General features: G+C 37.2%; 1 protein-coding gene across 2 annotated transcripts; it reads right to left on the bottom strand.

Annotated features, from left to right (window-relative positions):
• Positions 1-687: 687 nt before the first annotated feature.
• Positions 688-26,737, bottom strand: SIRT1 (sirtuin 1). Of its 2 annotated transcripts, XM_039233277.1 has the most exons (9): positions 26,244-26,737; positions 24,760-24,876; positions 22,139-22,380; positions 20,011-20,163; positions 13,015-13,162; positions 11,738-11,817; positions 10,032-10,218; positions 7,978-8,541; positions 688-2,821 (listed from the first exon to the last, which is right to left on the bottom strand). In XM_039233277.1, exons 1-9 carry the CDS (start codon positions 26,653-26,655, stop codon positions 2,493-2,495), a joined length of 2,232 nt encoding a protein of 743 aa, XP_039089208.1. In that variant the 5' UTR covers positions 26,656-26,737; the 3' UTR covers positions 688-2,492. The 2 variants fall into 2 exon arrangements, with proteins under 2 accessions (XP_039089208.1, XP_039089210.1); XM_039233279.1 differs by lacking the exons at positions 20,011-20,163; positions 22,139-22,380; positions 24,760-24,876; positions 26,244-26,737 and adding an exon at positions 13,679-13,782.
• Positions 26,738-27,410: the final 673 nt, after the last annotated feature.

Below are 27,410 nucleotides of genomic sequence, written 5' to 3' on the forward strand. Positions count from 1 at the left end.
TTCCCATTTTGTGCATATATAGAATTCAAGTTGCTGTTTCCTTACATCTGAGGAGGAGATTTTAAAGGTAACTTTTCTAGTGCAAACAGGACATACCAGGACAGAGTAGTATTTTAAGTTCACTTTGAAAGTTTGCTGGTGAGGAAGGCAGGAGACCTGAGAGCAGGAAACTGCCAGTCAAGGCTTTATTCATCACATTTTCTGAGGGGCATGTTTCTGGCTTCTTGTTGTACTTTGTCCCTCAAGAACTTGGACTACAGTCTGCAGTCATTTTTTGTGCACACGCTCCTATGTTAAGACTTGTGTTAACCTGTGCTTCACAGATAACCTGGCTTTTATAGCAAATATACTCAAGTTCACATTTCCACTATTCTCTACTGTCCCCCTAATCCCAAAAGAAGTCCTAAGCCTATGTCAAGTCTTTCATAGGTGAAGTTCTTAGGCCCTGCCTTGTTTCTCTCTCCCACCTTTCACCTAAGTTTTAGGCTACTGGGCCTAGAACTAAAATACTAGTTTTGAAACTTTTGGTGGTGATGCTACAACCAGCATTACCAGTGTTTGCTTCAGTAGCATTCTAGTTACTCTTGTAAGGTGAATGAAGAAATGTGAGAAGAAAGCATCTTCACATGGCCCTCAGAACTATACAGATTCTGTAAGACTTAAACTTTATATCTCAAACAATGTAAGTTAACAGAAAAAAGCCAAATGACAATTTTAATAGACTTTAAAACAGTGTACAAGTATAAAACACTGGTTTTGTATTTCAAAAGTTGGAGGAAGATATCCAGTCATTAAACAGTCTACAAAACATATGCCAGTAGATTACATAAAAGACTATGTACAATATAAAAAGAGCTGAAAACAGTCTTCACTGTAAAAATAATTTAAAACAAATTTTTCAATTTAAAATATCATCTATAGCACAAACACACATCATGCAAATGGAAAACTAAATATACTGCATTCTTCAGTGTAGCCAAATAAATTCAGACTGAAACATCTTTTAGGTAGGGAGATGGCCATTCAATAAAATTCTTCTCTCTGGCAGTTACAGTCCTAGCTGGGTATTTTATGCCTAAAGAACAGCTATATTTCAAACCCTTTTTTAAAATTGTAATAAATACTAAAGCAACATAGGAATACTTTATAATTGGGGAGTAATGTGGGGTATAATTGGGGAGTAATGTGGGGAAAAGGTCTGGAAAATAAATTGCTCTGTGCAATTTTATAAAGTATGAACTTTTTTTTTTGAAAGGCTAGAAGCTTCTGCAGCTGAGAAAGTTTGATCTCTAGCTTTAAGGCAGGCTAAGCTTTTAAATAAAGATGTTACAGGAACTAACTTCATAAACTATTCTGCTATTACAAGTTACGTCGTGTTCATCTCCGTAATACTAGGCTAGCAGTTTGGTGTCTATTACACCAAATCCTCCCCAAAGGAGACATGTACTTACTGGCTGAGTTATAATTAACATCTTAGTACTTTGGAACTGTTATCAGGGGCCTGTTGCTCTCATTAATGGAAAAGAAAAGCAGCAGTCCAAAATATTACACTCTTCCCAGTTGAAGTACCATTATTATAGATTCATAAGGGCTTTGCATATTCACATCTTGGCAGTTGAATACCTGTGGGAAAGAATCGATGCAAGCTCTACCACAGTGATAGGTATTTAAACAATGGCAAATATTCTTGAAACTAAGGGTACCCAGGCAGGCACTATTGTTTCTAAAGCAATTGAAACATTTCCAAAGCATTTATTTGTTGTTTTTCAGGTTAGTTTTAGGAGCCAATATAGACATTACTACATGTCCACAGGAAGTACAAAAGCCGTCTTCATTTCAATACAATATTCCTGAAATTCTTAGCACCAAGTCTTACTTTAAAAAGCAAAGACAACAAAGTGCTCTCCCACATATTGTTGACTCCCTTCTACACACACTGCAGGTTATGAGATTTTTAAAAAGTTAGCTGCCACAAGTTTTGGAAAATGCCAGTGTTTAAAAATAGGTAATTGTGCTAATAAAGAATCAAAAGTTTAGCAGAACAGACATCTGAGGAGTTCAAACTATTCAATGTTACAAAGAAAAGTGTGAAAATACCATTCTTTGGTCTAGATAAGCTGTTCCCTTTACATTAATTTAACATTCCAATGGCTTTTTGAAAACTTTAAAATGTTGAAACTCACTAGGCAAGAACAAAATTATATATACATAACGGATGTATCATACAAATGAATTTTTAAAAGAAAAGTCTTGACCAATAGGTGATTAAAGATACTTAGTACCCTTCTTTTAAAAAGTTAGTGTTGAGTGTACAAGTACAGAAATAAGAAGTTAAAAATTACCCATGAAAAAGCAATCTTATTTTACCAGTCTATAAATATTACACCTTTCTGGTTTCCTTGTTCCGTTGAATTCACAAGTAAACATTCCTTTTGACATGCTAAAGTTCCTAATGCTGGTGGAACATTTCCTGTACCTGGACGATTAATACATTATGATTTGTTTGATGGATAATTAATGTCTGTTGCTTCCTGTTTCATGGATATAGCTTCATTAACGGCCTCTTGATCACCTCCATCAACTCCAAATCCAGTTCCTCCAGCTCTGTCATTAACATCAGCATCATCTTCCAAACCGTTATAAAATTCTTCAATTTCACTTTCATCCTCCAAGTGTTCTTCTAAACTTGGACTCTGGCATGTTCCACTATCACTGTTACTGCCACAAGAACTAGAGGATAACACGTCATCTTCAGAGTCTGAATATACCTCAGCGCCATGGAAAATATAACGATTTGGTGGTAAAAACAGATACTGATTATCTGAAATACAGTTAACAAAAGAGAAATGAATTATTCCAAGTTTTCTTAAGACTAACTTTGGTTGTACATTCCAGCTCTGCCTTTACCGGAGTGTCATTACTAATGGTTATTACAATAGCGGTCTTTAAAAACAAGCTCCAGTCCTAGCTGCAAATCTTAGTTCTGCCACCTTCATAAATTCAGGCAGTTGTCTCTATGCCTCAATTTCCTCATCTGGAAAATTAAGTGATTTTCACAACTCTATTAAGTTGCTTAAATATGAATGTAGAGGACAATGTTCAATAAAGCTTAACCAACTCCTCCAAACAGATCTCATGATATTAAATATCCAGGCCAGCCTACATTACTCAATTCATGTTCACCGAAAATATGTGCTTCTCTAAAGTATAAATGCCTTCAAAGCACTTTCATTATATTCACTTAACTTTAGATGATGAACCTAAAATTAAGAGTTTTAATTCATTAAGAGCTTCACCACCTATTCAAAAGTGTAGTATGCAAGCAATGGCATCACCTGAGAGTTTATTAGAAGTTTAGATTCTCAGGCCCCACCACCCACCTACTGAATCAGTATTTATTTTTACCAGAGTCTTAGACACATTATGAGAAACGCTGATCCAGAATTGGACGTTAACCTGTCTTCTCCAACCCCCACCAAAATGTGCATTCACATTATAACATGTGACATATAATGGTAAAGAGAATTCCCTCCCTCACCCTAAGCTATTATAAGTCCCAGGTTAAGAGCACCTCTTGGTGGGAACCTTAAACATTAATGATGAAATGTTTTCTACCCTGGAATTCACAAGAACAACTAACTTCGAACTTAAATCTTTCTACACAAAATAAATGTCATTATTTACTGCACCACATCCCAGACTAATTCGCAAAAACCTGGCTACTAACATAGTTGAAGTGACATGCCATCTGTCAAGCATATCCAGGTTTCTCTTCAAAATAGCTTTCAAACTTTATACCCCATCATGACCCAGATTCTCACTTTGAACAACCTCGTAGGTGTATAATTCTGATCTGAACACACAAAACTGATTTCACATTCCACTAACATCACAAATTGCAATGTGAAAACCAATTATTTCCTTCTGTTTTGGGAGAATACACAGTATTCGTCAGTCTTCTAAGCCACTAGTATTAATTTCCATGATTGGAGGAGAGTACCTTTATTCTAGCTAACAAAGCCACTTGACACTTCTTAATGTGTCTTTTACTGAGGGGTCCTGAAGTTGTACATTTTTCTATAGTTTTGGCACACGCTTCTAAAAATGCTTCACGTGCTCTATCCCACCTGATGAACAGAATAATCTATTACTTCTGAATCCAAAAATCCTATACCTGTTTTTGCTTATTCTTGGGAACCATCAAGACAGACTTAGTTTGCTTCATATGTGCTCCTTTCTCCTTTTCAATCTGACCTTACCGACAAACCATGGTAAACAAAAATAAATTAACTCTAGTGTGGTAAGGCTGCCTGGGTGACTTAGTTAAGCACCCGACTGCTTGTTTTGGCTCAGGTCATGATCTCACGGTTTGTGAGTTCCAGCCCTGCATAGGGCTCTGTGCTGACGGTGTGGAGCCTGCTTGAGATTCTCTCTCTCATTCTCCCTTTGTCCTTCACCCACTTGCTCTCTCTCCAAAAAAAAAAAAAAAAGACTAGTGTGGTAATTTTTTTTTTAACAGCTGCAATTTTACACTCCACACCAGTTATCTTTTTAAATTCTCACAATGCTGCCATGTAAACAATTTTATTCCCATTTTACAAATTAAGAAACAGATTAAAAACTTTGCCCCAGTAAATCTGAGACAACTTGGGTCTAATTCCAAAGCCTGTACCTTTAAGGCCTAAATTGGTAGAGAAAAATCTAGAGACTGATCCAAGTTTAATTTTTGTTTCCTGGGGCAGAGAGTTTTCTGTGTTTGACCCAGATGTCAAAAAGATACTCAAAGAGGGGCGCCTGGGTGGCTCAGTCCAACTCTTGATTTCGGCTCATGTCAGATCTCATGGGTTTGTGAGATGGAGGCCCGTGTAGAACTCTGAGCTGACAGTGTGGAGTCTCTCCCTCCCCGCCTCGCGCATGCTTTCAAAATACATAAACGTTAAAAAAACAAAAAAGATAACACAAAATCTCAAATACACAAAAAAAAAAAAAAAATCTCAAATACAAAAGTCTTTCAGTATACAAGTTGCCATTGTATATGATACCAGTTGACTAGACAGCAATTTTTCTACTGATTCTTGCCACATTTATAAACCTAAGCATTCTTCTATGCTTCTTCAAGTTTCTCCTGGAATATGTCCTTTACTTTTAACTCTCCACATATCAATCAAGACCAAGGTCAGAAATCAGGTTTTTGGAAAGCCTTCTGTAACCTAATCCCTTCCAAGCAGCTTCAATGTTTCTATATATCACCTATTTTTGTTTAATCAGCTACTTTTATAATTCTACACAAACACCAATAGATTGATCACTGTATAATCCAGAACTTAACTACAGTGTGCCTGGTATGGAAAAGGCATGAAGGCTTATTCAACTGAACTAAAATTCACTTATGGTAAATGATTACAATGCATAATACATTGGCCTAAAATGTCAGTTTACCCATGGGACCTGACTTAATGTTTTAAGTTGCACAACATCGTTATATCTAAGTTAGTATATATATTTTTTTATTTATTAAATTAGGATGTTTCACCATACTACTTGGTAAAGCGTTCTCATGAGTCAAAACAGGGTAGATGTTTCTATACACAGTTATACACTAACAGTGAAGTAGTAGAAAGGGAAACTAAGTAATCCATCCCATTTACAACTGCATCAAAGACTAAAAATAAAATGACCAAGAAATGAGTTTAACCAAAGGAAGTGAAAGACCTATAGTCTGAAAACTATAAGACATTGATGAAAAGAAACTGAAGACAAATTTAAAGACCTATGTTCATGGATTGGAATTAATATTGTTAAAATGTCCATATTATCAAAAATCTATAGATTCAATACAATCCCTATCAAAATACCAATAGCATTTTTCACAGAACTGGAACAAATAATCCTAAAATGTGTGTGGAATCACAAAGATCCTGAATAGCCAAAACAGTCTTGAGAAAGAGCAAAACTGAAAGGAAGATCATGCTCCCTGATTTCAAACTATACTACAGAGCTACAGTAATCAAAACAGTACCATATTAGCACAAAAATAAGACACATAAATCTATGAACAGAATAGAGAGCCCAGAAATCCACTCAGACTTCTATGGTCAATTAATGTATGATAAAGGAGGCAAGAACATGCAACGAGGAAAAGACAGTCTAGCCAATTAATGGTGTTAAGGAAAACGAGACAGCTACATGCAAAAGAATGAAATTCAACCACTTTCTCACACCACAAACACCCACAAAACTGATTAAAGATCTAAAAATAAACAACTGGGACTACATCAACTAAAAATATTAATTTGTAGAGAGAAGGAAACAACAGAACAAAAAAGCAACCTACTGAGTGGGAGAAGATACTTGCAAAAGATGTATCTGATGAGGGGTTAATGTCCAGATTATATAAAGAACATACAACAGCAAAAACACCCAACCCAATTAAAAAATGGGCAAAGGCCCCAAACAGGGGTGTTTGGCTGGCTCAGTCAGTGGAGCATGTAACTCTTGATCTCAGGATTGTGAGTTCAAGCCTCACACTGGGTGTAGAGATTAGTTAAAAAATAAAAACTTAAAAAAAAAAATGGGCACAGGCCCCAAATAGACATTTTCCGAAAGACGATATACAGATGGCCAACAGACACATGAAGATGCTAAACATCACTAATCAGAAAAATGCAAACTGAAACTTCAATGAGATCATGAACACCTGTCAGAATGGTTAATTATCAAAAAAACAAATAACAAGTTTAGCCACAAATGTGGAGGAAAGCGAACCCTCATGAAGTGCTCGCTGGTAGGAATGTAAACTGGTGCAACCACTACCGAAAACAGTATGGAGGTTTCTCAAAAATTGAGAAATAGAAGATGAATTCAGCAATTCTACTTCTGGGTATCTTCCTTAAGAAAGCAAAAACACCAATTTGAAAAGGTATGTGTACCCCTATGTTCACTGCAGTATTTATTTACAATAGTCAAGATACGGAAGCAGCCTAAATATCCATCTATACATGAATGGATAAAGTTGTCCTGTATAAATACAAAGGAGTATTACTTTGCCATAAAAAAAAAATAAATAAAATCTTGCCATTTGCAACAGATGGATCTAGCGGGTATTACGCCAAGTAAAGTAAGTCAGAGAAAAACAAATACCATATGGTTTCACTTACATATGGAATCTAAAAAACAAAACAGACTCATAAAAATAGAACTGGTGACTGCCGGAAGGGAAGGGAGGGTGGGGTGTTGTAATAACTTTCTATAGTGACAGATCGTACTACACTTCTCATGGTAAGTATTTCATAAGGTATCTAATCACTGTGGTACACCTGAAACTAATATTGTGCCAACTAAATTTCAGTTAAAACAAAAAACAGGGTAGATGCTATTCTTAATTCTATGGAGAAGGATCAGAGATGTTTTTCTGCTCTGAGACAACACAGCCTTCTGGTTAAGAGGACAGGTTCTGAGGATAGACCTAGAATCCAATTTGGCTCTTCCATGTCCTAATTGTCAACCTTGCACAGGGTATTTAACCTCAACGGGTCTCAGTTTCTCCACCAGCAGCAGCAAAGTAACAGTTCCTACCTCATGAGATTAAAATCAGATAATGTATATAAATAAAGCAGCTACCCTACAGTAACCACCCAAATCTAAGTCATCATTTCTACAAGCTAGAGCTCACCAGACAATGGCAGAACACAATATATTTCCCAATTTTCTTCCCAATTCAATGCTTACCTTCTCATTTCCTGGAGAAACAAGGTACAGAGAACACTTTAATTAAACACACTATTTTTTCCTCTAGCATACAATACTGCTGTTTATCCTTTCTCTAGGTTAAATTCTCAACTTTACAGTTTCTCTAAACATAATCTTCTGTTACATAAAGCTATACGCTATCACCTAACCTGCCAAAATTGCTTATTTCTTTCAAATATTTTGTTAAAATAATTATACCTTCAAAACAGTTCAACAGTGTTTCCTTACCATCAAGTCGTTTGCTAATTTGCTCCTTTGCAAGTCTAGTTGGCCAACACTTCCTCACTGTTTCAGCAACTGAAGTTCTTTCATTTTTTTCCCCAGTATTAGAACCAACATTCTTTAAATTCGGACTTTCCAGCTGTTCAGTAACACTTTCAATGTTCCTAGTAGAATTCTGTCCTTCCTGTGATTTTTCTTCCATATGATCTCTTGGTTTGGACACCTCAGGATCGTCAACATTGCTCTTAGCTGCTTGGTCTAAAAGTGTAACAATCACTGAAGAATCTGGTGGTGAAGTTCTTTCTGGTGAATTTGAGTCTTCTGAAATATTAAGAGGTGTGGGAGGCAACTCTGACAAATGAGCCAACTCTTTTTGTGTTCGTGGAGGTTTTTCAGTAATTTCTGAAAGCTTTACAGGGTTGCAGCAAAGTTTGGCATATTCACCACCTAACCTATGACATAATTCATTAATTATGACATCACAGTCTCCAAGAAGCTCTACATCAAAATGCAGATGAGGCAAAGGTTCCCTATTTATTAGTATCTGAGGCACTTCATGGGGTATGGAACCTAAAATTAAGGTGAAAAATGCATTAGAAAAAGGGAAGGGAGCTAAGTTAATAAAGCCACAACAAATGCACTATGCAAAAATCCAACATGCTCCCAATATCAAAAAAAAAACCCACCATTACTACTAAACCAACTCATCACATTTCATCAAGATGTCGAATAAACAGATGAGCATTTAAACATCTTTATAAAATTTCAGGTCCTGTTTCTCATCACCTAATTACTTCTGAGCAATCTGAGTTTTCTACTCTGTACCTAAATTTCCTTATCTATATATAATGGAGATAATAACTACTTTTTCACCAGGTTGTAGTGAGAATATATGTTAAATGCATAGAAACTGCTTGGCACATAGTGATAGTTATTCTACCGAAATGGTTCCTGATATAATGTGAAGAAATTCACACAAACCTATTTTCCACATATACCTGTGTCTTACATTTTTAAAAAATTGCCTTTGCCTATTACCGACACACTATTACACTGCCCCACGGAAAGTTTTTAAGAATTTTTCTGCCTTACCTTTAAAGAGAAAAAATAACTCAAAAGTAAAGGAACTTATTCATTAAACTTCATGTTTTAATTACAAATTATTCTATATTCTACTTTCAAAGAATTTCACAGCTATAGAAGTTAAACAAAGCCACCACATGTAAGTAGGAAAAAGATGCAGAACTGTAGAGTTGAACTCCTGTTTCTTCCACTGTTTGCTCTGGGTGCCTACATGACTGCTGAAGTAGGGTCTAATTTAATTCTCTGGTTAAGAGTTCGATACTCTCTCCTCTCTTTCTCCCTCACCTTTTAGGGCACACCTGATGCTACTGAATTAGTGCCTCTATCTTCCTCTCCCTTTTGCTTCCTCACTAGAGGGAGAAAAAAGATAGTATGAAAGCACATGTTAAATATTCCTGAGTAAAAGGGACTTAAATTATATTTGAGTATTTTCATACACACAAACACCCTTATGGGCAAAGCTGGTCCACATAGGATATTAATCACAAGGCATGACTCTTATATAAACAGACCAATCAGAATGATCCTCCAAATTCTCTAATGTGAGTATATTACACTTGTATCCAGCTATATATACATTTCAACTTACTGGACCTGAAATCAACTAAATTTGAAAGCTTGACAACTTTAATCAAATTAAGACTAGAACACATAGATTAAGATTACATATGTTTCCTAAACACATGTAACTCAGCTGAAGCTAACTCCTGTCATATTAAAAACACATTCCACTGAAAACCGGAACTGTTTCCCTTGTTAATTTGACATTACTTCTGTTCTGACAACCCTTCCACCCAACCCCTGCACCAAAATATCATATTAACCAATCTTTGTGAACGAAAATGTCACCTAGAAAATAAAATTGGCTCTTTACCACTCTTTAACTAGAGAATAAAATCACTGGGGTCCATTGTACAGACCCCACAACCCATGGCAATACATGCAGAAGTATTCTCTAAAAATCATCACCAACTTACTTGGAATTAGTGCTACTGGTCTTACTTTCAAGGAAGACCCAATAACAATGAGGAGATCAACTTCATCTTTGTCATACTTCATGGCTCTATGAAACTGCTCTGGTAAATTTTCACCAAAAAAGACAATCTCTGGTTTCATGATAGCAAGTGGTTCATCAGCTGGGCACCTAGGACAACGAGGAACCACCTACATGTTCCAGATTTGGGTTGAGATGGGGAAGAAAAGAGCCAAAGTTAGACAGAGTCAACAATTACACACGAAGAATGTATTTCAAAATGATCAAAGAAGTTGAATCACTATGTTGTACACCTGAAACTAACAGAACACTATATGTTAACTATACCAGAATTAAAAGATTTAAAAACAATAAATAAATAAAGAATTAGGGGAGCCTGGGTGGGTCAGTCAGTTGAGCGTCCGACTTCTGCTCAGGTCATGATCTCACGGTTTGTGGGTTCGAGCCCCACATTGGGCTCTGTGCTGACAGCTAGCTCAGAGCCTGGAGCCTGCTTCGGATTCTGTGTCTCCATCTCTCTGACCCTGACCCTCCTCTGCTCACACTCTCTCTCTCTCAGCGGGGAAAAAAAAAAAACATCAAAAAAATTTAGAATTCTGGGAAATATTTAAAAAAAAAAAAAAAGACAGGTTTTCAAACTGAAGTTGAGAAGCCTGTGGAAAGAGCTATACATGCTTTAAGTCCTTAGGGAAAAAAGTTATCAAAGAAAACAAGAGCTGTGGATAAATAGCAGGGAAAACTGGATACAACCTCAATGGCAATATCAAGGGTCAATAATTACTTTATTAACATACAATAAAACACAAAGGGGTTATTACTGGTGTATATCCATTGGACCTACATTTGATATTTAAGAGTTTACTGCAGATTAAGAAAAACCAACATCTGTATATATGTACATACACACACACACACACACACACACACCCCTTAATCCTTTAAAAAATGTAAGATATGATTCCATTTTAACATGCTACCCTCACCATGTATGATTAACTATATATGCAGCTAAGCACACAGAATTTACATTCTGGATGGTTTTTATTCTGACATTATTTTCATGAATTTTTTTTTTTTTGGCAGTGATCATAAATGAAACATCTCTTACAATAACTTTTTAAATGTTTTAAGGAATTACCAAGAATTTAAAACTCAAAATCCAACAGACAATTTTAAAAAGGAAGAGTAAGGAGGAATACCTAGGTGGCGCGGTCGGTTAAATGTGCGACTCTGGCTCAGGTCATGATCTCGTGGTTCATGAGTTTGAGCCCCGTATCCGGCTCTGTGCTGACAGCTTGGAGCCTGGAGCCTGCTTCAGATTCTGTGTCTCCCTCTCTCTCTGCCCCTCCTCCACCCACGCTCTGCCTCTCAAAAAATGAATAAACGTTTTTTAAAAATTGAAAAAAAAAAAAAAGAAGAGTAAGGAGCAACTCTAACAGAGCAATGCCTCACTTAGGATTTGGGCTTTTATTTTAACTTAGATATTAAGGAGCCTATATCATCCTTTTAGAGACATTATAGAGCCATGTTTTCAATTTAAGGGATTAAGAGGCTCTTGTATATTTCATCAGCACCCCCAGTGGTTAACACTCTCTGTACCACATACTTTCAGGAAAAAAAGAATTCGGAGGCAAAAGAAGAAACAGATCAGAGACAAGCACAATTCCTCAAGTATAGGTGATGAATTACCTGATTAAAAATATCTCCTCGTACAGCTTCACAGTCTACTTTGTATTTACAAATCAGGCAAGATGCTGTTGCAAAGGAACCTATAATAACCAACACACACACACACTTTATTAAAGGAATGTTTCTATTTCTTAAAACATACCACAATGGTTCTAAACACGAAGACTCCACAAGGAAATCTCAGGGATGAATAATTAAAATACTTATATATATTAATAAATACAGACAATCCAATCCTCAATTACCGAGATATTGATATAGTGCTCTTCCTAAAGCTATTCTCTTTTTCTTTTCTGTTTTATGTGAACTCTATCCACAACATGGGGCTCAAACTCAGAACCCAATATTAAGAGTTACACATTCTACTAACTGAGCCAGCCAAGCGCCACAAAATAAACCAACTCGTCCAGAGCAAAACTCTGCAGAGTTGGAAGGTTACAACTGTATGACCTTAGCTTAACAGCTGTACATTAATAACAGTTCGGGGGCACCTGGGTGGCTCAGCAGGTTAGTGTCTATTTTTAAGCTTAATTATTTTAAGAGAGTGAGGAGGGGAGGGGCAGAGACAGACAGGAAGAGAGAGAATCCCAAGCAGGCTCTGCACCGGTCAGCGTGGAGCCCAGTGTGAGGCTCAAACTCACAAACTGAGATCATGACCTGAGCCGAAACCAAGAGTTAGACTGACTGAGCCAACCAGGTGTCCCATGTCTGACTCTTGATTACAGCTCAGGTCATGCTCTTGTGATTTGTGGGATTGCACCCCAGGTTGGGTTCTGCTCTAGCAGCGCAGGGCCTGCTTGGGATGCTCTCTCTCCCTCTCAGAATAAATAAATATACTTTTTAAAAAAACAAGTTTAGATACATAAGGAAACGGTCTGTTCCTACTTGTTTTAAATTTAAAGAGTTCCAAATTTCTAAATTCTATACATCTAAACTACCTTGTTCCTTTAGTTTCATACCCTAAAAAAAGTCATTATTTTTTTACATAGCTAATTATTACTTTTGTAACCAAAAAAGGTTATTTAGAGGGATTTAATGGAATACAACTGCTACCCCTTTTGAAACACAACAGAACATTAATCTGATGTTTTGTACAATTAAGTATCAAGGCCAATACTTCTGGTTTCACTCTTTGCATTCTACTTTTTAAAATTTATTTACTATTGATCAGTTAACAGGACTAAATAAATCTCCAGTGCTGGATGGTAGCCTACTTTCTAATCCTATTTTTTCCTAAAAAAACTAAATAACAGAAAGCAATTCTGAAATTTACGAACCATGACACTGAATTATCCTTTGGATTCCTGCAACCTGTTCCAGTGTATCTATGTTCTGAGTATAGTTCCGAAGTAGTTTTCCTTCCTTATCTGACAAGGCTATGAATTTGTGACAGAGAGATGGCTGGAATTGTCCAGGATATATTTCCTACATAATGCAAAAGGTAAAAAAAGATTACACATGTGATATTTAGGTTTAACCAAAAAAACTACCATGATAGTCCCCCACGTATAAATAAATTAAAAACAATACATGAGCATCTCAAAGCATCTAGATGGTTGCAACACACACCTACAAAAGGATTGCTGCTGTAAGATGTATAAAACTCAGCAATTAGTGAACTTGGCCCCTTGAAGGAAAAAGTCAACCCATAAGCATCTCTAACAAATGTTAAATAAAAGAAGAAATATACACCTGAGAATATATCTAAATTTTGTTGGCTGCGAATTCAGGTTTTTTGGGGTATCTTGTTGTTGTTGTTGTTGTTGTTGTTTTTTAAGGAAAAAGAAAAGTTTAAGTTGAAATTAAAGATATCAAAGGTATGGTGACTTCTTTTAAAAACTAAAAAAGGCACTGTCAACACAATATTAAAAGTTGTTTATTCATCATTCATTATAAATATCAACCTGTTGGAAGTTTAAAGCTAAAGTTTTAATTCCTTACCAAAATTGTTTTCCTTCCACTGCACAGGCACATACTGGTATAGTATAGAGTTGCTCATGAATGCTGAGTTGCTGGATTTTGTGTGTGTGTTTTTCCCCCCAAATAATGCTTCAATGCTGTTTCTTCTTTAAAAACAAAGAATTCAGATATACACATGGCAAAAAGATCAGAAAAAAAGTATCAATTTTGGTCCTCTCAACTTTTGACAGTGTTTTTATTAAATTTCATTTAGTAAGTGACTATGGCAAAGGAAGTTTCTTCTCTTTTTTCTTTAAAGTAGTAATGCTACCTACTTCCTTACCATTCATTACAGCCTCTAACGTATTACAATGCTAGCAAAAAATCAGACACAACCGTATGTCCATCAATAGGGGACCGGTTGTAGAAATATAGTACGTCCGTAATAGTGGAGTATGCAGCCATTAAAATGAATGTGAGAGGTCTAGATGTACTGACCTGGAAAATGGTCCTATGACATGTGAAAAAAAGCAGGTTAGCCACCAGTGTGTATAGTTTGGTTTTCTGTTGTTTTGTTATTAAACAAAAACGGTATTTATATCCACATGTATACACTCATATAAACACAGAAGGATACAAACAAGCTATAAATTGAGGTGGGGAAACTTCCAACTTCTGACATTATACAAAAAAAGTTTAATAAGGTTATACTTTACTTTTAACTTAACATTTCAAATTTTAAGAAATCAATAGGGATACTTTTTACATAAAAATAATAAGCAAATGTCATTATAAAAACGATGTACATGTCCAAAAGCAACTGAAAATGTTATACAAAAATCCAAAAACTTTGCCTCACTTTCAAATTTTTATCATGAATTTCATTGACAACTTTGCAATGTAAAAAACAGACAATGCATATAAGAAAGAAGTAACAAGTGAAGGGCTTATTAAAGCTGTGTTTCATAGAAAACCAAAAGCTACATTATGCTTTGAACTAATGGACTGTGCTATACTAACCACTGTTTTCTCCCAACGATGCTTTGTAGCTTACTTACTAAGCTCTCTGGAAATAGCTGTTTTTACCAAAAAAAGTTTTTACAACAAATACTACAATATGCTAGGCTACAAACAAAATAGGTTCTAAGATAATAAGGACAGTGAGAACAGCATGCCTAACTCATAAGATGAATAAATGAATACCTCTAGCACAGGCCTGGAACAAGTGTACCAAGACTCTACCTTACCGGAATGACCTTTCTGTGCCTTATCCCTTATTCCCTCTATTTTTTTTTAAGTAGGCTCCACGCTATTTATTATAATGCTGTAGTCCAGAATGAGGACTGGATTTTTACATTTTGGTTGGAAAGGTAATCAAAAATGACAGAGTTCTGTATCATTCACAAAGAAAATCACATTTACTACCTGGCCCTATACTGAAGTTTGCAGACTCTACTGTAGATACATACATCGCCATTTTGTAGATGAAAAACCTAAAGCACAGAAATAACTTGCCAAGGGGTGCCTGGGTGGCTCAGTGAGTTAAGCATCCAACTTTGGCTCGGGTCATGATCTCACAGTTAGTGGGTTCAAGCCCCGCATCGGGCTCTGTGCTGACAGCTAGCTCAGAGCCTGGAGCCTGTTTCAGATTCTGTGTCTCACTCTCTCTCTGACCCTCCCCTGCTCACGCTCTCTCTCTCTCTCAGAAATAAATAAAACATAAAAAAAAAAAAAAAAAAAAAAAAAAAGAACTTGCCTAAAGTCACAAGAGCCAGTACATAGCAGAGCTATCATTCAAATCCAATTTTGACACCAAAGTGTAGCTCTTAACCACTAATGCATACTGCCTTTTTTTTAATCCTTCCAACATTAAGTTTCCTATTTGTCTTTTAAGCTAATAAGCACCACTGCCATTAGGTAATCCAAGCTAATCTAGTAAAACTAGTCTAGTAAATACACTTTGGGGCACCTGGGTGTCTCAGTCAGGTGTCCCAACTCTTGATTTCCACTCAGGTCATGATCTCAAAGTTCCATGAATTTGAGTCCCACATTGGGCTCTGTGCTGACAGTGCCAAGCCTACTTGGGATTCTGTCTCTCCCTCCCCTCTGTCTCAATAATAAAGATAAAAAGTAAATATACTTCCAGGGTGCCTGGGAGGCTCAGTTGCTTGAGCGTCTGACTTCGGCTCAGGTCATGGTCTCACAGTTCATGAGTTTGAGCCCCACACTGGGCTCACTGCTGTCAGTACATAGCCAGCTTCAGATCCTCTGCCTCCCTCTCTCTCTGCCCTTCCCCCACCCTCTCTCAAAAATAGATAAAACATTTTAAAAAATACACTTCATTTTGCACATTTTCATGGGATTACAGCAAGCTGGAATTCCAATCACATTCTACTTAAAAACACTCAAGGATGCATGATCTCACCACAAATAGGCATAAGAAAAGCAGCCCAATAGGAAAAAAACAGTTAAGAACAGGCAATTCAAAGATACACACATGGCCAGTAGTAAAATGCAATCATCTATCCTAATAAATGAAAACAAAATACTAATATGGTAAGAAGATGCTAACTTTTATCTATTAAACTAATAGTGGTATCCACTAACAGGAAACTAAACATATTGTGATACAACTATAATACTATGCAGCCTTTTAAAAAATGAGGTGTATCTGTTAAGTGCCATTATGAAACTATTTTCATGACTATTAAGTAGTACAAACAAAAGCAAGGCAGAGAAAAGGGAGTATGATTCTGTTGGTAATTATTTTTAAAATATTGGAAACTTAAAATAATGCCCCTCTCCTATATAAACAATTTTACTCATTCTTTTTCCTGGAAGGATACCCAAGAATACATCTTATAATGGTAGTGACCTTTGAAGAAAGAGATTAGAGGTAGAGAGAACTGAAGGGAGAAGCTAACTAAAATATGTGTTGTTACCATTAGAAGAAATTTTTAAACCATAAATACAACAACACACAAACACGCATGTGCAAGTGATTTTTTTAAACGTATTTTAATGCTAATGATGTATTGTGGAGGGTTTTTCGGATGGGGAAGGAGCAGGGGCATGCTAAACCAGCCTTCTTATATATTTCTGATAGGAGTATATAGGAGTATATTGACCCTTAGCAATCTCATGTTCAGGAATTTATTCTAACACTGGAAACATACCAAAAAGGACAATCATAGCAACGCTATTTACAATAAAAGTAAGTAGGAAGGACTCAAAATGTACTCTTGTGGAATTACAGTACACCACTTGATGAACATTATGACAATTATATATAACAGTTTAATAGATTAAAAGTTTTATTAAGTAGAAATTATAAAGACAAAAGAGCCCATTTTTATAATAAAAATAATATATATATTCCAGCTATAAAACTATACTTACATTTATATGCAACCCACATACACATGGACATTAAAACTGTCTACAGATAAATGGGGCTGTGACTTTTGGGGGTGGGGGTTTACATTTTTTAATTTTTAGGTAATGAGCTAATTTTAAGATTCCTTAACTTTATAACTACAGAAACTGTTATGTTTGCACATTATCAAAAAAGTAATAATTTACTGAATAAATGTAAAGATAAAGGTTTGGAATTAAGTACATAAAAATTCAGTACATATTTCCCCCTTTTTCTTGATTCCCCCTATGGTAAAGAACATTCACTGAATTCAATATGGGGTAGCATCTATACTCTGAACACAGTCCTTTTTAACAACAAATAGTTATTTATATAGCCTCAGTTTCACCTTAACTCTTAATATAACCACTCATTTTTAACAATACCAGTGAATTATTTTGGACTCATGAGAACCATGACCAAACTCATTATCACTCCAAACCCTTACTATGCAGTAGGATAATGGTTCAGAATATGGCTAAACAGCTTTCATGTTGGGCTTAATTGTTCTTATATTCAAGAATTCAAAGAGATAACCACAGGTAAGCACACTGTAATACAGTTGTGCTCAAATTGGGAGCAATTTTACAGGGGATATTTGGCAATGTCTGGAGGCATTTGATTGTCAAGACTAGGAGAGACAGTGTTATGAATAGCATTTAGTGGGAGGAGGCCAGGGATGATGCTCCATATCCACCAATGCATAGGAAAGCTCCTGACAGCAAAGAATTAACCACCCCAAAATGTCAATAGGTTGAGAAACTGCTCTAATGGGCCAGTAACCTCTTTAACACACTTCTCTTTCATTTGGAATTTCTTGTCTAAATAAAATCTATGTTTCTTCTCAATAATTATATACACTTGATGCCTCCATACATGTACAGAAATTCTTTCCTTCCAAAATGTCTCAATTTCACCAGTAATGTTTCCTCTTTTCATGGCTTCATATTAAATTCACTTTCTCATAACTGAAAAAAATCATAAGCTACTTTTATGAACTTTCTGCCCAGTTAGAAAAAATGGCAAAAAAATTTTATGTTAGGAGTATTATGTAGCATTTTAAGAACCTAGTAAAATACGGTGTAATATTTACATACCCTCTCCATCCTCCACTTTTAAATATGATTTTTCACTCTATGTCCATACTTATTTCCCCTTAAGCTTTTCCCTATTCTTTGTAGACCCAAATTAACTCAGTCTTTTGCCATTACTATCAATTTTTAGTGTTTTTTCACTTTATTAACTAGTATACATAAATTCTCAAAACTTTTATGAGTGAAAAATGCTGCCTCTCCACACTTGTCTTCTCCCAGGTGGCATGAAAGATGTACACAAGTGATTATAAAACATTATAAGACATTAACAGTGTGCCATTTTTACTGTAACTCACTTATTTTCTCGTATGCACAGTCTAGATTTCTATTGAGTATATTTTTTAAAGTTCCTACAACTTGTCTCTATCAGAGAAATTCTTAATTGCTTCTACAGATTCTTATGTATCAAAGCTAATTTAAGCTACAACTGAGAACCCAGTTTGTATATGAGACAACTAAGGTTTCTTACCCTTGTTATTTCTATTCTCAGTTACCACATTTTCCCATGCGTCAGGTTACTCCTTTAGTAGGCAACTTAATATATACTTAAGATAGGGAAAAAAGCTGACAAGTCAATTGGGCAACATGTTTGCTCTCAGAATAGAATTTAAAGCAAAAATCTAGTGAACATTATATAAATGCAGTAGTGAATCAACTTTTATCATCAGATATAAGATCAAAATAATTTCTAGTTACTTACTTGTTGATTTCTACTAACTAGAGCTATTATAATATGAATATCCTAGGTCCAATTCAAGAAATCTATAAGTGATATTTCATTGTTCTTCAAAATCATGCAGTAGTACCAGTAATACTGGAACATTAGAGCTTTTCCAAATTATAATAAATAGACCATATGGTTTGAAAGTAGCACTCTTTAATTAAAATCCAGGTTCATTTAATTTCTAGATTTATGAACAACTAATCAATAATACAGAAGACCCTTACCAAATATATTAAAGTTTAGCAATAACAATTTTATAATTTCTCTCCAGAAGACTATAGAATAAAAAAATAGAAGTTTTCTAATGACTCAAATCTCCTGGGCATGGTACAATGTAATTATCAAACTTTATACTCTACAGGAAAGCTGCCCAATAGAAATATGTGAGCCATATACACAATTTTTAAATTTTCTAGTAATCACATTAAAAGCATGAAATTATAATTTTTGACACAATATCAAAAAATTATTTCCACATATAATCAGTATTTGTTAGTATAGAATATAATGATATATTTTCTATTTTTTCCATACTACGTTTCCAAAATCTGGTAGGTCTTCCACACTTACATAACATTTCAATACACTTAAGGACCAAGAGCCCTTTGTGGCTAGTGGCTTCTGAACTAGACAGTGCAGCCCTAGAGGCTCTAAGAGAAAAATAAAGCAAACTTGACTAAAATTCAACCTAATAATCTTCATACCTAATCACAAATTTTTTAGGCAAATCCTCATGTGTTAAAACCTAGCTACTATAAAACACATCAAAACAGAGATGACAGTGCATTATGACCCATAAAAATATTAAAAATCAAAAACAGTGATGTTACTTTCATATGGTTTACTAACCTCTAAAATAGTCTGAGTGATGGAAAGGCCATTACTAAAGTGCAAATTCGAAAAATATGAACTAATCTCTTTTTTAAACATAAACCCAGTCCTAAAATGAAAAGTAAATGATAGGTTCCTTCTGGGAAGAAGGAAATTCTGACTGAAATAACTTTATTTCAGTGATCTTACCCTACCACAGTACTAGTACCCAATTTAGCGGACAATAAATGGTAAACTTAAGAAGACTAAATGTGAATAATATACTTTCATGAAAGAAGACCAAAGAACAGCTAAAAAGACTTCATAGTACCTTTGCAAACTTGAAGAAAGGTCTTGGATCTTTTCTGAAATATTCAATATCAAACATTGCTTGAGGGTCTGGAAGGTCTGGGAAGTCTATTGCAAGGCGAGCATAAATACCATCTCTTGACCTGAAGTCAGGTATTCCACAAGAAACAGAAACCTGAAATATATACAATTAAATCTTTTACCTCTATATTTATAATTACTAGTTCTTTCATCACATAATTAGAGAAGAACTGAAAAATATTTTACTTTAAAATTTATTTCGGGGGGACCTGGGTGGTTCAGTCAGTCGGTTAACCATCCAGCTTCAGCTCAGGTCATGATCTCATGGTTCATGGGTTTGGCCCCATGTCGGGCTCTGTGCTGATAGCTAGCTCAGAGCCTGGAGCCTGTCTTCGGATTCTGTGTCTCCCTCTCTCTGACCCTCCCCTGCTCATGCTGTCTCTCTCTCTCAAAAATAAATAAAACACTAAAAAAAAAAATTTATTTTGGGGGGATGGGGCGCCTGGGTGGCTTATTCAGTTGAGCACCTGACTCTTGATTCTGGCTCAGGTCATGATCCCAGGGTCCTGGAATTGAGCCCTGCAATGGGCTCCATGCTGAGCATGGAACCTGCTTAAGATTTTCTCTCTCTCTCTCTCTCCCTCTGCCCTCCTCTCTCTTTCTCTAAACATTTAAAAAAAAAAAAAAAAACAATTTATTTTGAAGAAGAAAAAGACTGTCTTGCTCTAATTTCAAATTCAAATAAAAACCAAATAACCAGTACAATGCAATCCACCACATAATGGGGTAAGGAATTTTAAGTCAGGCTAGATTTAGCCAACAAATTAAAGCAACTGCAATTTGAGAATAAACCATTTCAAATTATTTTAACTAGAAGGCAGGCAAGACTTTCTATCACAGTCAAATATTTTCAAAAACAAAAACCAAAAAACTGTCATTGGTCAGGATTCTACTACTTCAAGAATATTAAATTCCTATATTTTCTTTAAAAATGCTATCGTAGGGGCATCTGGGTGGCTCAGTTGGCTGAGCATCTAACTCTTGATTTCAGCTCAGGTCATGGGATCAAACCCCATGCAGGCTCCACACTTAGTGGAACCTGCTTGAGATTCTCTCTCTGCCCCCTCCCTGCTCATGCACTCTCTCTAAAATAAATTTAAAATCAAAAATTTTTTTAACTCTAGGACACAGCTTTTTAATCCTTAACAGTTATTTCAAATACGGATTTCAGAAGTTAACTACTTGTTTCACAATTTTCAGAGTTGACTCCATTTTGACCTCAGAGTAAAACTAACTAGTCTAAATCACATCTGGGAACAAAGCAGAATGATACCTGATAACCATTTATGATTAACTAGCACTCTGCCTAACTCGAAATGGCAAAAAGCAGGACTGAATTTTACTCTAACAGCTGCACTAGGTCATTAACTTGTAACATATTCTGTATTCAACACACAATAAGAGCCTTAGGTAGCTAGTTGTGAACCCAAAGTAGGACAAATGAAAAATGTCAAGCCACCACCATCACATCACCTTAAACTAAAATGAAAGAGAGGTAGGAATCTGTTGCCTTCCCAACACTCAGTTATTTTACTTGTGAATACCAATTAGGTTCCTGGTTTCCCCATAAAGATGGAATATCCAATTTTTCCATCAGACTCTGACACATATTTTGCAAACAGACTTCCCTGCATCTCCTTTAGGAGCTGTAGTTTAATATAAGTAAAAATCTTGCTTTAATTCCACTTAGTGTGTTAAAAAAATCTTTTTTAGTGTGTTAAAAAAAAATTTATTTCAGGGGGGTGGGGTGCCTGGGTGGCTTATTCAGTTGAGCACCTGACTCTTGATTTTGGCTCAGGTCATGATCCCAGGGTCCTGGAATGGAGCCCTGCAATGGGCTCCATTTGTTTAACACAAATCTTTTTTAAGGTTGTTGGAGAGGTTTTTAAAAAACTGAACCAATTTAACAACTGCTGCTGTACTTTTTTAGCAGTTTCTAAACACAAATTCCCGTTATCATGTTAGGATAAATTCTTTTACACAAGAAAAATATTTCTTAATTAGAAAAGCTTTAAGAAAAATCATACACCACCTCTCCCTTTTACTAGTGTTATATACATCTTACATACCCCAGCTCCAGTTAGAACTATTATTTTTTTGCACTCTTGCAGTAATTTCACAGCATCTTCAATTGTATTAATATCTTTTCTTTTTTTCCTTTTTGGTGGTTCTGAAAGGATATTAATAACAATCTGCCACAGTGTCATATCATCCAATTCAGGTGGAGGAATTGTTTCTGGTAATAAATCTTTAAGAATCGTTCGAGGATCTGTGCCAATCATGAGATGTTGCTGAACAAAAGTATACGGACCTGTATCAAGAGAAAAAAGAATTAGATCTAATCCACTTCCAAGTAATTCAAAACCTCATTTATTTTCAAGTAATGAACTACCAATCTTTAAAGTTGTTTTTTTTTTTTTTTTTTTTTTTGCAAAGTAAGAAAATGCAATATAAAGGTATTTTGTTCTTTAGTGCTAGTGCTCTCCCCCAATGACATTAGGGAGATCAAATCAAGAGTTGTGCCTGCCCCTGGAGTTCCTGAATCAAGCCTCGTCTCTCCGGTTTCTAAAACCAAAATTCACTCTTTAGATCATTTAATATTTTCTCTTTCAAAAAAGTATTTGTCATGTTAGACTTAAAAAAAATTAATGGGGGTGCCTAGGTGGTGACAATTGATTCAGCTCAGGTCCTGATCTCCTGGTTCGTGTGATCAAGCTCCAGGTAAGGCTCTGTGCTGATGGAAGGGAGTCTCTCTCTTCCTCTCTCTCTCTGGCCCTCCCCTGCTCATGTGTTTGCTCTCTCTCTCAAAATGAATAAACTTTTTTTTTAATTCAGTATGTTAATTTGATTTGGATCAAAGGACTACAAATATTAATTATTCAACTGCTGATAATAATCACCTTCATTTACTAAATATGTATTTAATGTCAGGAACTGTCAGTTATTAATTCTCATAAATCTTCCCTGAAAGAGGTTTAGCAGATAAGAAAACAAACACTGAGAGAGGCAAAATAGTTTGCTCAAGAGTACCGAGTTAGTTGCAAAGCCAAAATGCACACCCAGAGCTGCATGCCAAATTTCACGCTCTAAGTAATTTTATAAGTTTCCAAAGCAATTGTTTCTACTTCTGCAATTTCTTTGTCTTTTTAATCATTTTGAGCACCATCATTTGATGAAAAGCCAAGGAAAGGTAAATATCAATTACAAATGAAAAGAGGCAATCTCCTTGAGCTATAAAATACTATATATTTTAAGAATCTAATTAACTACTAATTTTTAATGCTACTGCAAATGATATCCACTTTTTTTTTTTTAGTGTTTTATTTCTGAGAGAGAGAGAGACAGGGGAGGAGCACAAGAGAGGGAAACAGTGGTGGATCTGAGGCAGGCTCTGCAAGACCTAGGGTTCAAACATGACTTTGAGAATGAACCGTGATATCATGACCTGAGCTGAAGTCGGAAGCTCAATCGACTGAGCCACACAGGCACCCCAACAAATGATATCCACGTCTAAATTTCAAATTATGATTGTTGATAATATATAGGAATACACTTCAGTTTTAATAATGATCATATATCCTACAACTTTGTTCTAATCATTTAACTCTAGTTTTTGACGTTTCCATCAAATTTCTACTTAGATGTCTTCTGCAAATAGTAACAGCTTTCCAACTGCCTTTCTAATGTAGATTCCTTTTATTTTTCTTGTCTATTGTAGTAGCTAGAACCTCCATGATAAAATTGAACAAAAGCAGTAAAAACAAATTAATTAATAACACAAGTTATGTACACAAGAGTTCTAAAAATCAGTTAAGGAAAGGTACCAGTCCCAAAAGCCCACAGGAAGTCTATATACAATTACTATCTTCTAAAATTTTTCCAGTAATAATCTTCAATTTGATCTTCACCAATCTCCCAAAATGATACATACATTATTGATATTTTGAACATTCATAATTTTTTCCATGAAATTTCTTAGATCAGTTTCCCAGTTTGAAAAAACCAAAAATAGAGTAAACATTACAGACACTAAACAGGAACTAATCACCACTGTTTAAAGAGTCAAGACACTTTTGAAAAAAGAATGAAAGCATGTTAAGAGAAAGATCATTTCCAAGATGGTCATGTTGTAACTTTGGTATAAAAATCTGATGGTGTTCTCTTCAAAATACTTTCCCATTTCATCCACATACTTAATATTTATTGAGCACAAACTGTGTGCCAGGCACTGACAAAACACTACACCAAACAAAATCCCTGCCCCCATGGGGCTTATATTCTAGCACAGGAAGTATGACAATGAAGAAGTTGGATACAGACTTTGTTAAGGAGTAGTAAGTGTTAAAGGGAAAAAAAAAAAAAAAAAAGAACAGATTTGAATTAAGGGAGAGCAAGCTACTCTAAATGGAGAAAAAGAACTCCGCAGAGGGGTACAAGTGAAAAGGGCTGCAGGTGTGAGAAGGACCTGACTGAGAAACACCAGAGGCCAGCTTCCATGGGTTTGGGCTACTCAAAAACAAAAACAACAAAGCACCAGACTTTCCCTAGAAACATAAGCTGATACTAAATCTCGGGAAGTACCTAAGGACCTCATCACCAGGTTATAAGGGTACAGAAAACTGTATTTTCAGTTGGCACAAAAAAATATACCAAGAAAAAGGCACTATTCTCTAAAGCTCTGAAGGCATACCGATACGTGGCCTTGGAGTCCAGTCACTAGAACTTGCATGTGAGGCTCTATCATCCTCATCACTTTCACAGGAATGAAAACCATTGGTGATTATTTCATCACCAAACAGAAGGTTATCTGCAAAAGAAACCAAAGTAACTCAAGGCTGCTGAAACAATTGGAATCTAAAATGTATACAGATCTGTAACAGATATGAAGATTTTCACTGAATAAACCACTTAACATTCATTCATACTCACTACGTGTTAAAAAAAAAATGCCTACTGGGTCAGCCTGCACCATTCATAGGAGCAGTGTGTCTTCATCTTTAGAGATTCTGCCCATAATCTAAAACTTTCAGTTCATCAAAACCTAGAAGTAAGTTAACTGTACTTCATCAAAACACAAAAAGTAGCAATCCAGTTAGACTGAATTGACTGATCACAAAAAATGGGAATGCATTTAACTTGTCAAAAATTTAACAGGTCATTCAAATACAACTACAATAATTTGCCCTTCCCTTATATAATACCAGACACAAAGATTTCTTTGCATCATTATTCATTTCCCATATTAAACTATATTTATTGAAATCAGGGGTTGTTTTTACTAATGTAGACCTTAATGCTTAGGTATAGCCAAATGGTCCACTGATAAGATTTACTGATAAAGACAAACATCCATCCAAGACATAAACAACTCCGATCAAAAATATCAAACTCTCAAAGATGACATGACATATACAACACATCTGCTTTAGTATGCCAGAAAAATGTCAATTCGTGTTTCAGGGTTACAGATATGCATACATACGAAATTACAACTACTCTAAAAAACATTATAAGCACATAATCAGAAAAAAGTATTATTTATATTAAGTACTCAAGGTACTACCATGATCCCATACCCAGCATTAATTGCACCCCAGAATGGTAATGGCTTTAGAAAAGTCTTTGCTTTTCAAATTTTGCAGGCTATGACTTTAGAAAAAGCTTTGCTCCTTAAAATTTAAAACAAGTTTAAAAATAAACGCCTTCAAGAAAAAAAAACAAAACACCAATTGTACAGGTGTGTCAGTTTGCAATGACAACTGCAAAAGACAAGGGACAGGCAAAAGTTGCAGGTTTAAGTGTGGAGGGAAGGAGTGTGGGAAAGCGAACGACGTTTAACAAAGGCAGTATGCTAAGAGAGTAAGAGGAAAGAGAAACTTACTTTAAAACCAACTGCGGGAGCTTGGCGGCCCCGCGGCTGCGCAGAGCCGCCCAGGCGGGCCGTGCTGGGAGGGAAAGAGGGAGAGGAGGGGGGAGTACTCGAGCCGCTCCCGCAGCCGGGCCCGCAGCCCCGGAGACGCACAGCTAAGGAGGCCCGCGGTGGGGAGCAGGACGCCGCAGCACCCGCCCTGAGCCCCGAGTCCGCCCCAGAGAACCTCCCTCACCCTACACCAGAAGGGGCCCCGAGAAAGGGAGGAGGGGATGCGCACTCCCAGCCGCCCGCGCCCTGCGCACCTCGGTACCCAATCGCCGCCGCCGCCTCTTCCTCCTCTTCGCCCTCGTCGTCGTCATCGTCGTCGTAGAAGTCGTCCGCCGGCGGCGGCTCCCGGGTTAGGCCCTGTAGGCCCGGCCCATTGTCTCCTTCTCCGGCCGTCGCCGCCTGGGCCTCCCGCTCCCCGCCCGCCGCCGCCGCCGCCTCCCGCCACAGCGCCGCGGCCGCCGCGGGGCAGCCCCCGGTCGCCGCCGGCACCTCACGCTCCGGGGCCGCCCCACTGGGCTCGCCCGGGCTCCGCCCCAGGCCCGGACAGTCTCTCCGCGGCCTTTTGCGGAGTGGCTCCCCGGCGGCCGGCGACGCGGCCTCCCTCTCGGCCGCCACAGCCGAGGGGGAGCCGCCGGGCTGAAGGGCGAGCGCCGCCTCGTCCGCCATCTTCCAACTGCCTCTCTGGCCCTCCTCCCTCGCCTTCTCTGCTCCGGCTCGACTCGCGGCACTGGCGCCCCCGCGGCTCCGGCTGCGGGAGATTTAAACCCCGTCACGTGACCCGGCCCTCGTCGCCCCCGCCCTCCCGCCGCTCCCGCCACCCACGCGGGCTGGACCACAACACAGCGGGTCACGTGGCGGGCGGAGGCGGCGTGGGCTGGGAGGAAGCGCGGCCCCACCCCTCTGCGGCAGGCGCGTCTCGCAGCCAAACTCGCCTGTTTCCCAACTTATTTTCAAAACTGTCTTCAAATCACTGCCGCTGGGGTGGCCCTAGTTTGGGTTCACCCTGCGAGTTTCCACTTGAGTCTGAAGTGCACACCTTGCTTGCCTTAGTCTTTTCTAGATTTAAGCTAAAGGTTTAAAACGTAGCTCTTGAGAAGCGATAAGGAATGAAGCTGGCCGAGGCTTGCTTCGTGAATTACACCGGAGAGTCTCATTAACCAGCGTAGGTAGAGGGGAAGAGGCAGTTCGCTCCGCACCTTCTTCACACACACCCTTCTGATAGCTGCACTTTGCTTTCTCTTCTGTGTTTGGCTGCTACCTCCCCGCCCCCCATCACGAATACAGAGGTGTAGATTGTCAAATCCTTAACGGCATGTGTTCCCCTGAAAAACCTCTGACCTGGGGGGTTGGAAAATAACCTAACTGCTTTCTGACCCCAGCTTGGCTCCAAAGGTGTGTGAATTACCTTCTGAGTGTATTAA

This window comes from Hyaena hyaena, unplaced genomic scaffold, assembly GCF_003009895.1.
Source record: "Hyaena hyaena isolate Hyena2069 unplaced genomic scaffold, ASM300989v1 scaffold_73, whole genome shotgun sequence".
Taxonomy (NCBI): domain Eukaryota; kingdom Metazoa; phylum Chordata; class Mammalia; order Carnivora; family Hyaenidae; genus Hyaena; species Hyaena hyaena.

Excerpts from the sequence above, each read along its gene's own strand:
- SIRT1 (XM_039233277.1), bottom strand. The coding sequence starts at position 26,655 with ATGGCGGACGAGGCGGCGCTCGCCCTTCAGCCCGGCGGCTCCCCCTCG. Across the intron at positions 8,542-10,031 it reads ACCAGTAGCACTAATTCCAA|GTTCCATACCCCATGAAGTG; the intron begins GTAAGTTGGTGA and ends CCTTAATTTTAG. Across the intron at positions 2,822-7,977 it reads AATTAGCAAACGACTTGATG|ATAATCAGTATCTGTTTTTA; the intron begins GTAAGGAAACAC and ends ACTGTATTTCAG.